Source organism: Agrilus planipennis, unplaced genomic scaffold, assembly GCF_000699045.2.
Source record: "Agrilus planipennis isolate EAB-ADULT unplaced genomic scaffold, Apla_2.0 scaffold22, whole genome shotgun sequence".
In the NCBI taxonomy this organism is placed as follows: domain Eukaryota; kingdom Metazoa; phylum Arthropoda; class Insecta; order Coleoptera; family Buprestidae; genus Agrilus; species Agrilus planipennis.
In genome coordinates, this window is record NW_020438874.1 from 564,589 (window position 1) to 576,090 (window position 11,502).

General features: G+C 31.8%; 3 protein-coding genes across 4 annotated transcripts in view; 1 reads left to right on the forward strand and 2 right to left on the reverse strand.

Annotated features, from left to right (window-relative positions):
* The window catches only part of LOC108732943 (protein slowmo), a gene marked incomplete in the record, with an annotated part of 12,847 nt that extends 5,337 nt beyond the window's left edge, over positions 1-7,510 (reverse strand). Inside the window, 3 exon segments of the mRNA XM_025980509.1 lie at positions 6,188-6,646; positions 7,159-7,324; positions 7,388-7,510. Of these exon segments, the coding sequence (XP_025836294.1) occupies positions 6,191-6,646; positions 7,159-7,324; positions 7,388-7,419 (654 nt within the window).
* A 558-nt stretch (positions 7,511-8,068) lies between these two features.
* The window catches only part of LOC108732938 (myosin-VIIa), a 25,129-nt gene continuing 21,695 nt past the window's right edge, over positions 8,069-11,502 (forward strand). Inside the window, exon 1 of one of the 2 annotated variants that reach the window (XM_025980438.1) lies at positions 8,069-8,157. The gene's annotated coding sequence lies outside the window, so the exon portion shown is untranslated. Of the gene's footprint in view, positions 8,227-11,502 lie in introns of both variants that reach the window. The other variant, XM_025980431.1, reaches the window with a different exon arrangement.
* LOC108732940 (suppressor of hairless protein) overlaps positions 9,229-11,502 on the reverse strand; it is a 40,252-nt gene continuing 37,978 nt past the window's right edge. Inside the window, exon 3 of the mRNA XM_025980492.1 lies at positions 9,229-11,394. The gene's annotated coding sequence lies outside the window, so the exon portion shown is untranslated. The remainder of the gene's footprint in view (positions 11,395-11,502) is intronic.

Sequence of the window (11,502 nt, forward strand, 5' to 3'; positions counted from 1 at the left end):
ACTATAAAGAAAAGGATATAACTGCTTATTACAGTATGATGAATAGTTCTAACAGTTAATCTAATACAACTTTTAGTTTCCTTTTTCGTCAACTATGCTAAAACTGGTCGCACAATTTTTTTTAAATCAAATCAGTTAAATTAATTAGGTAACTTCAACCTATATTGAAACTGACTGCCAATAAAAAACCGCTGTATTAATATTTAGATATAATTATTTTTTGTTTTTATGTAAAGATTTATTTTTTTCACTTACCAATCTGTCTAAGTATTGTGCATTTGGAGCAGTAGTGGTTCACTCACCTGAAAAAAAGAGAAATTATTGAATAAACTAAAAAAATAGCTTAGAGTGAAAGTTCTTGTCGATTTTATACCATCCTCTTAATTTAATATTTGTACCTATGCATAAATCAATATCAATATATACATTATAATGAAAGTAAATGAAGTTTGACGATACGTGTCGCTAATGTTCCTCAACCGAAACCTTCAGCCTCATGAGGGTTAAATAGTATGGTAGCTTTCCATCCCCATCTGTAAAGAGGCTTTAAGTCTTTAGCTACACGAGTTGGAAGTTAAAAGACTATCTCCTCAAAAGATTCTATATAGAAAGTCAGTAAAGGTGTTGAATCCCTACGTCTAGTCAATACGTTACAGAGTGTCAGAGATTTTCCTGAATGCCCTACATCTATAGGGTTCGAGAATGTTTTAGAATTTTCTAGAACGTTCCCCAATGATAACCAATCAAGGTCCATTCACAGTTAAGGGATCAGTCTCTTTTGATTTCCTTATTTCTTGCGTGTTCATTTTTTTTTTATTAATTTTCTCTATCCTTTCGCATGATACCTCCGAACCGCTTCTGATAGTAAAAGGATATAACACTTGAATATACCACAGGTCTTTTATTTTAAAAAAAGTCCTACTTCTGTACCTAATAAACACACTTTTAAAAGTTATTGATCGATGTAAGACCATAAACTGAAGCTTTCGTAAGAATGTAATTATTTTAACGCACGTTTTGAGTCATAAAATACGATAGGTAGGTACATAAAATAGTTGCATCAAACAAAATGTTATTCTGACAAAATGTGACATTATGTTGTTGCTCAGATATTCTAAATTTTGTAAATAAACTGACAAACTATCAACAACTATGCACGCCAATAAGAGTCGGTCGTACTTTCGTTCATAACTTTCCAACGTTCTATTTTTACCGTATCTATGTAATTATATGTATGTTAAAATGATATTGATTAGTACGACATATGAATTCGCTCGTATGTATGTGACAGCAATAAGTATTACGCTTTTTACTAATAAGGCTTATGATTTCTTAAGGGAAAGTTTAATGAAACAATTGTGCTAATATCCAATAGCAAGTGCAATTGGAAAGTAAGTAATACTTATACCACCTACATACATCAAAAGCTTGCATTTCTTTTGTTTATCAGCGAAAAATTATGAACTCAAATTGTATGAAAATAAATAAAAGTAAAACAAAAATATTGATTTGCAAGGGAAGAAAAAGTAGGGAAAGAGCGAATGTAAAGGTAGGAGGGGTATGATTAGAAGAAGTGGCTGATTTTAGGTACCTAGGAAGTCAGGATGGAAGGAATAGTAAGGATATAAAGTAGAGGATAGCGCAGGGTCGAATCGCCTTCAATAAAAACAAGTCACTTCTATGCTCGCGAACGGTTAATTTAAAAATTCGAAAAAGGTTGTTAAAGGTGTATGTTTGGAACGCGGAGCTGTACGGGTGCGAAACATGGAAGATGGGCACTGCGGAAAAGAAAAAAATATGGTGTTACAGGCGAATGTTGGGGATACCGTAGATAGAGAAGGTTAGAAATGAAGGGATATTAGAAAGAATAGGAGAACAGAGGACTCTATGGAAGTCAATAAGAAATAGACGAGATATGATGGTAGAACACCTTCTCAGACATGAAGGTCTAGTCAGAAGGATATTAGAGACAGAAATGGAAGTTAGGAGGGATAGAGGTAGACCTAGATTAGATTACTGTTCGCAAATAGTTTTGTTTATTTATTGGTTATTGATGAGACTTGCAGTGCCAAAAAAAAAAACGTTTCACTATTTAGGAGTTAAATTTTGAAAAAATTCTTTATAAAAACAGAATTTTACAACTTTAGAAGTTTCCTTCCAATTTCAGTCCAACAAATCAAGGATGGAGGCTGGGATTTTGATATAATCACCTTCTGATTTCAGATTTTATGATATTTAGAGTGTTTTTTCATTTAACACAATACTGAAACACATTTACTGAAGCTTTCAATAAAAAGATTAATTCTAAATCACCTCCCCAGCCCTACCCTTCAAGAGGAAATTTTCTATTATGAGCATCAGTAGGCAAACTATTTACAATTATCTCTCTAATAAACGAGCGTACCATTATGTGTACTTCTTTGCGTGCCAATACCAATGCACATATCGTACATTGTTATGCGGGCTTTAAAGCATGACGGTGATCGGTGATCATTATATTGGTATTGGGAAGTTCGACGAACCTGTGATGTGTTTATAATAAAATGTATAGATACAATACCTGTCCACCAGCACTCTATTTCAAACCATTTTATAATTAATTTCTTCGTTAAAATATTCTATAAGTATGACATATGCTTTATCTTTTATATTCTTTAAAATCACACTCATAAAAATGACCAAGTTCTGGAGGAATGTTCAATAAAATCAAGCGGTCTACCGTTAAATGTTCGACTCCATTCCATGACCTGAAGCACTGCTTCCGAAAACTTCTTCCAACATTTAAAGAATTCACCTATTTTATCCTAATACTTACTACCACACCAAAAAAATACTCTTTACCAAAAGCGTTTAAAATCGTTTAGAATGTTTATCTTTTATTGAACTTACAAATAAATATTGTAATTCCAAAGTTAAAAAAGTAGATATTGTTGAAAATAAGCAAGATTGCTTTGTACTGTAGCTGATAAAAAATCCCAAAGAAGAAAATCACAAAAATGTGCTTCGCCTCCATCTTATTGTTTGTGCCCTTTCCTGAAAAGAAATACTCCAAGCTCTAAATGATCCAAGATTTGCCCAAATGTGACCCCACTTCATCAGATCTTTGAGATTCATCATTCCATAATTCTACCGAAGCTTTCTAAATTTCTTTGAGAAAACAGAACACCGTTTTGAAATTTCTTTCGGTAAATCATTAATTCTCGCTCTCTAACGAATTTAGTATTTACCTACGATCTTGTATGTTTGACAAATCTATCCGTCCAGTTTTTAGTGTTTACCTTCTGGTTAGAGAACCGAATTTTTATTACCGTCATCGTCAGTATTGTACATTTGCGCTAGCATGCGAAAACATCAAAATTCGAGACGAACGTCCCGAGGACCTTAATAATAAGATATGATACTCTACGTGAAACGTGGCATGATACACACAATAATAATGTGTACGGTACGACCACGATGATGGTGTCGAAACAAGAAGACAGTTAAGTGTACAAGAATCGCTGAATCGCTTTTGGTCGTTGAACCCGCCCAGCCTTGACACTGAAATGAAGAAGGCGCAAGTGAGCTGCGGAAGACACGCCATCACGCACACGGTGTGCCATGCTGCAAATTATTATTAACTTTGTACATACGCTGGTAATTCTTTTGATGGTTAATGCTAAAATATAGGTCGCCACGGTACTATCAAAAAGAAAGAGAGAGATGAGAAAACAACCATCGTCTTGCAGTGCCATTGGTAAAAGTTTATAAATAAATACACGTCCGGGTCCGATGACCAAGTTACCCAAAATCTTCAAAGGGAACTTCCAAGAGTCTTGTCAATATCCGATATCGTCGAATATACGTACCTCAACTGCAAATGCCTTACAGCTGAGTTAAATCTTTGAACTGATTCCGCTGGTCTAATTATGAAAAGTTTTACTTATCACCAGGTCAGTCCGAGATTGACCTGAATCAGATCAGAATTCGCAGACAGTTGGGGTTATCGAATGTTCTAATTCTCAAGAACTACAAAGATTAGCTCATGACAGGATAGAGATGAGAAAACGACCATCCTTTTGTAGTGGCATTGGTAAAAGTTTATACATAAATACACGTCCGGGTCCGATGACCAAATTACCCAAAATCTTCAAATGGAACTTACAGAAGTCTTGTCGATATCCGATATCCACGAATGTTCATACATCAACTGAAAATGCCTTACAACTAAGTTAAATCCTTGAAGTGAGTCCGCTTTTGAAAAAGTTTACCTATCACCAAGTCGGTCCGAGGTTGACCTGAATCAGATCAGAATTCGCAAATAGTTGGGATGTTTTAGTTCTAAAGAACTACGAAGATTAGCTCATGGTAGAAAAAAGTGGAGTTTCATGTCCAACCAGTTTTCCAATTAATGTCCCTATAATAACGACGATAACCAAAAGGAACGAAATAGTAAAAGTCTATTTGGACTGAATCATCTTTATCTGAAACTTCTTTATCTGAAACTTCTACCAATGAAAAATGGTACGAAATTTTGAAAAATCAAAGCAAAAGAATCAACATTCGCCAGTTTCCTGAAGCTATTAGGCATGAAGAGATATTTAGATTAGTTAGAGACATATTAGGTACAGAAACAAAAGTTCAGTGGAGCAATTATGGACCCAGTTTAAATTGCTGTTCGTAAATAGATAGAAATGTAATTTACTCTGGATTTCGAAAAGTTGAGAAGCGCATACAACCAGTCTTCGGGTTGAAGAGTTTATGATGATGATGACGCTATGAACATCGTTATTTTTCACTTGAATTTAAATTGCTTTCTATTTCTGTAGTCATTATTAGTATTATAGCATAAAATGATTAGTAAGTGTATGATCTTTTACAAAAGAATTTTTGAAAAAAAATATCTATTAGGTAATTTATTTTTATTCACCAGTGTAGACATTTTTCCTCGGCTTTAACTAGATTCATTCAAGTGATTGTTTGTAGGAGGATTGCCAGTTTTATAACCGCACGAAATTATAAAACATAGATAAACTGTTTAAACAAAAACGTTTTAACGTAAGCGTAATTTAATTAATTTGTTTTCTTTTTTCAGGCGTATGACGTGAAGAGTTGACATCATGGTTATAGTCACTAGGGTAAGTAAAAACTGTTTAATCAAATCACTAATCTGAACGAGAATAAAAAGTGCGAACATTTTAAGCATTTTTTAATTTTTTTTTCTCATTTAAAGTAAATTGTAGTAATTTAAATACACTGAAAAAAAATTGTGATGATGGGCTAATATCTTGCCCTTTCTCTATATTTATTTTCAAATGCACATGTGGCAAATCCGAAGCTCTATAACTTACTAAGATCCATGACTTATGAATTACTTCAGCGCGGTAAAAATATTATGTGAGAAGAATTAAGTTAGGAAATTTATCCCTCAGTATAAAAGGAAATGAAAGTAAAATGCAGCTTTTAGTAGAATTTGCTACTAGACATCAATTCCGAATTTTCACTACGCCAACAACATTCCTTCGTAGAAGATTACCATTACGACAAGTACCCTTTTCCAGGAAGTAAAATCTTTATTTAAATAGCCAGGTGAATGACAATAATAAAAAATATTAATTGACTGGTGTCAACTTTATCTGAACCACCAAATCCGTCAGCAATGTCTGACAACAATAAAAAGGCAATCGATTAGACAGCAATTGTTAGATTCGCTTTAAATGGGTACCTGGGACCGTTATTCAAGCCGTGGTAAATTCTTCCCCACTGTATGTACAAATAGTACATCAAATTTTAATAATAAATCCTTAAGAACAGATGCAACGGGAACAGAGTTCTTCAGTCAAGGGTAAGTTAGAGATACTTACCGAAAGCTCCATATCAGAGGAGTTATTTTCGGCGTGTGGACAATTTGCTAGGAGCTTTTGACACCAAATAATATATAAGAACTCATCCTTTAAAAATAAGATTACCACTATTCCAACTCTGATTTTTAATTATTTAAGTAGGTACTTTAAATTTATTAAAAACCCATACAAAATAAGATGTACAACACACAATGAATATGATATTTCATACAACCTTGACATACAGAAAACGTGTTGATTGCATATGCGAGGAGTACATTATTTCATTTATTATTCATTATTTATATAAAAACTGAGTGTAGACTATCCTTTAGGTCGAGAAACGTCCGTCTTTAACGATTTANAAACTAAAAATCTGGAATTGACTGACTAGACCGTAAGTTCTGTATATCATCAAAACTCTTCTTGGCTTTTGATGATATATCATCAAATGATTTCATAGTCTGATTGAGAATTTCATCAGTACTTTTTACAGCAGAATTCTTCAGCTCTTGCACCTCACTGTTTAGCTTACTAATAACCCATTCCATTGCCTGTCTTCCTTTACCTGCATTAACTGATATTTTATTTGTTAATGCATCTTCCATATAACTATTCAGTGGAACACCCTGTACAGTAACCACAGCCTCTTGTTTGAGAAGTGTTTTGTTGGGGTCTGTAGGGTGAGGGGTGTACAATAATGTTTCATCCACTGCGATGAATCGGCAAAATGTTAAGTTGTTTGTTTTTAAAACCATCTGCTTTGTTGATGGATTCACTTCTGATTTTTCACTAGCATAACACACAGATGGGGAGCCTATTAACTGGAAGAAAAATCAATTTTTAAAACATCTTTCTACAATAACACTTACTTAAAAAAATTAGCTTATAATTAACAGTAGCTAAGTGAAATTGTAGTAACATTAATCTAAAAATCTCAATATAATTATGTAACCATATGATCAATAAGATTATCAATAATATTTTAAAGATTTAAGTTGACTTTCTAAATTAATAGGTAAGGTTATGTATCACTGCCAAGATACTGATACTACAGTGCAAATGACCCTGAATTACAAAGGTTAAAAGTTCCAGTCAAATATAGTAAAAGTACTTAAAAATAAGTATTGAAAGCATCAGGTTATTAGATAACTAATGTATTCAACCTGAAATAACTAAGAGATTTTGAAACATTTGTGGAATGTCAATAGCACTGTAGAATAAAGGTGTATGTACTTGCACTTGTAACGTGTAAGTGCAAGTAAAAAATAGGATCAACTAAAAATCTTATCAGTTATAATTTTAAACACTTTAACAATGCATAATAAATACTTACTTTGGAGGCCCACCTAGGAAGCGTCCATTTGGAACTAACTAACCTATGCGTGTGTAATACGCCGTCTACAACCCTCCTTTCTACAACATCAGTACCAATAACTGCTGTATTGTGTGGATTTGGATATTTCCTCCAAGCTGCCGTGGCTACTGTTTCCCACGGGTGACTAGAAAAAAGGGAAAACGAACATTTTAAAAAAAATTGATACAAAATCGTATTCGTTACTTACTTAAAAACATGTTCACTTGTCCAAATTCTCATAATGATACTTAACGATCCGTAGAAATCAGTAGCAAAGACAAAAGTATCCAAACATCAGCACACTTGACACTCCGACAGCAATTCGAAGAGTGGAAAAAAAATTGGTAGGAAAATCTAATTATGACTGATTAACAACGTCATTGAAAAGAGACGGAATGATAAGAATTTCCACAGCAATATAATGCAAAATTACGTAAGGTAATGTTCAGTAACGTCACACTGCGTAAAGCAATTGAAACCATCAAAGTACAAAGGTTAAATTCAAAAAACTTACTCTCAGAGACATCTTTTAGTCGATAGACACATTAAATAGAAGTTCCTTACTTGGAAAGCACTTTCTACAAACAGAACCCTGCAGGAACGGGTGCAAAAGAACATTAGAACGTACAAAGAACATAAATTAAATAAAAGCGAACCTTACACTTCCAAAATTTCTGATTTTCATGCCGCTTAACAATAAATTTATAAAGCAAAACTTTTCGCGCGGACACTTTGTGCCATCTAATGGCAGAATTTCAATCTCACTAATTTATTTACCTGTCCGCATGAGGCAGGCCAATCGCAGGTAAAGTAATTAAGGTAAATGAAACTTTACTTTGCCACTTACTGATTGTTGTGCGTGCGAACAGGTGACCGGTTGTTTAAAGTTTCTCAATGACATAAGTTTGTGTTTCTGTAGTGAACTTTGCCACGCAATCAAAAATATGATTTGGATTATTTAGCGCCCTTCGATTGCAGGTAATTTTTACCTGTTCTACTATTCTAAAGAAACGAATGAGATCCTGTTGCACTACTTAACAAATGCAGGTAAAATAACTGTGCAGTTGTAGATGCCATTGCATTCTATCAACCCGTTTTTTTTTTTATTACTCTTTTAGGGTAAAACAGAAAAGTTTGAAACATGCGCACCCTTAAATATTTAATATTTAATTATCGCTGTAATTATCACATTACCTAGGGACTAACAAAATAAAAATTAAAACCAATTTAATTAAGCCATACTGCCTTTATATTATTTTCTTTTACGAATTAATATTTTTAAAAGTTTTTCAAAAAAATTTATTGCATTCAGGCAGGCTCGTTAACTTATTAATATTTAATTTCGCTTCTGTAAATATTGGGATTAGTGTTCCGAGAAATATTTATAAAATAAAGACAATAGCGCTTCCTAGTTTTACTTTCTTTGCGAAACATCTAAATAGGTATTTATCAACTTAATTATTAGCAAACATACATTATAGAATATTGTACTACTCCACACACGCTTGTATATTGTACAAGTTTATAAAACTGAGATGTTGCAGGATCCGCTTTCTATAAATAGAAACATTTTCACCGGTTTGTCTGTCAAGAGAAATTATTGCTTAATAATTAAATTATCCCATATTTACAAGCAACTTTTGTCAACTCAGCCTCAGGTTTTTAGTACTACTTAGTAATGTTAGCAATTCACAATTTCAAATTTTTTACAAAAAAAAGAAGAAAAACTGCATTTACTAAACGTTTTGTTATTGATAACTATTGCAGTAAATTAATAATATTAAATTAGTCATCATCGTTTTCTTATTAACAATCCAAAATTAACTTTCGTAGAAATAATTTTTTCATTCGCATTGACTCATTCATTTTCGTAACTGATATAGCATTTTTACTTAAAAAAANTACTTTACATTTAACAAGCTTTCACTTTCAATATAAACTTTTGTTCTTAAAAACTAATTCAAAGAATTCTGGTTAAACACACCAATAATTGATTTTATTTTATGGAGAATTATTTCAAATTGAGTGCACAAACTAATTCAATTTATTTCTTTTAAAAATATATAGATGTTTAGATATTATTCAGTTATAAACAGTGCAATTACAATGCAATTTTTTGTATAAGTTGAGTAATTATAAATTTCAAGGTAATAAATGTTCAAACGCGTCTAAGGTGTACAATGTACAGGTTCTTAGTTTCAATTCTTTTTCCATTAAAATTGAATATGAATACATGTTTGTGTTTAAAAAGAACACTAAAAAATGATCGTGCAGTAAGGTCATGGTCACTACAAATTTAGTTAGCAAACACAGTTTATTATTCAAAGCGGAGCTAGAAAATTTTCACAAATAACGCCTGAGTTACGTACATCATACCAATTTTATATTTATTCAAAGACCAATAATTATCACGGTTATCAGAACAGAAAATTAATTTGATGAAAACCTGATAAGAAAAAGGCGCGTATACGTGTTGGGGAGTTCCAGGTTTATTACTAGGAAATGTGAAAATATTATAGGTACTTTTTTATTTTAAAGTACTATTAATCAGATCAAAAATCTATTAAAAAATCAACTACAAAATATTGGGATATTATTTTTATTGCAATTAATTATTTAATTTTATGGACGCAATTCCTTTGTGTCTGTGTTTAATTGAATTAACTTCTTTCTCCATCTTCGCAAAGACAAATTGTGAGCTCTTAATCATACTTTAAAAAACATCTATGTTTGTTTATCAATATTTAAAAGATAACGTTTTCGAATTAGTATAAATCAACAATTTTCTCTACTTTCGTAAATCCGTATCGTCAAGCTAACGCATCCGCATCACAAACTCGCCAAACGATTCACATGAGAATTTAGTGTTTTAATTAACATTTTAACACTCGTTATATGAAAACCAGTGTGAAACCTAAACAAAATTGCTACTACCAACATGCGTAATTACATCGGATATATTCTAAAATTCTGCTATCTTCCTCCAAGTACGTAACTGTCACACCTACTGCAAAAATTGCTTAAAATAAATCAATAAATTTGAAAAATATTGCTAGTATAGTAAGATTTCTTACCATCGGAAACAAAATTACCATCACGTTCCTGGATGGAGCATTCTCCTTCCGCTTTAGTACTTTTTGGCATAAGAGTGCAACAAAAATTATAGTGACTTTAAAGGTGTTTTTTTTTTGCAATAAAAATAAATCTTACTATACTAACAGTATTTTTCAAACTTATTGATTTATTTTAAACATTATTACGTGAATTGTTTTGCAAATATTACGTATGAAATCCCTCTGTTTTTACATTCCTAATGTTAACACGTACCAAAAAAGTAATTACTATTTTTCAATTCTCAACTTAAACTGGATTAACCTTATTTATCTTCGATCTAGACGTATCGAATTTACGACTTAAAATAATTGCAATTTCACTTGTTGTTAGTCTGCTACGTATACATATTGTATATAATATAATGTTTAGTTAATTGTAGGATTGTAGGTTTATGATTATTATTGTCATGCATAATTCATTATCGAAAAGAAGTAGTTATTATTATGTTACTGTATATTAACCATATGAAACTTCCCTCAAGGTGAATAAAACGAAATGTAGTGCGTGGATATGGCTGCAGAAAGCAACGATTTAAGTGTAATACGTACACATTTGTGTAATAAAAAGTCTGCTCCACATACCTACAAACTCAATTTAATTACAATAACGTATTTAGTTCGATAATGAATTATAATTCACCGCTTCATGCATAGACACAATGATGCCAAAATTGGTTGGAGCACGTGTAAAACTGTTTTGTCACTTTGGGCACATCAAATTGTACGTGATTATCAGAAAATAAAAATTAATTTTGAATATATTTAATATGAATTTAATTGAAATTGAAAAAAAAATTGAAACTATAAAGAAAAGGATATAACTGCTTATTACAGTATGATGAATAGTTCTAACAGTTAATCTAATACAACTTTTAGTTTCCTTTTTCGTCAACTATGCTAAAACTGGTCGCACAATTTTTTTTAAATCAAATCAGTTAAATTAATTAGGTAACTTCAACCTATATTGAAACTGACTGCCAATAAAAAACCGCTGTATTAATATTTAGATATAATTATTTTTTGTTTTTATGTAAAGATTTATTTTTTTCACTTACCAATCTGTCTAAGTATTGTGCATTTGGAGCAGTAGTGGTTCACTCACCTGAAAAAAAGAGAAATTATTGAATAAACTAAAAAAATAGCTTAGAGTGAAAGTTCTTGTCGATTTTATACCATCCTCTTAATTTAATATTTGTACCTATGCATAAAT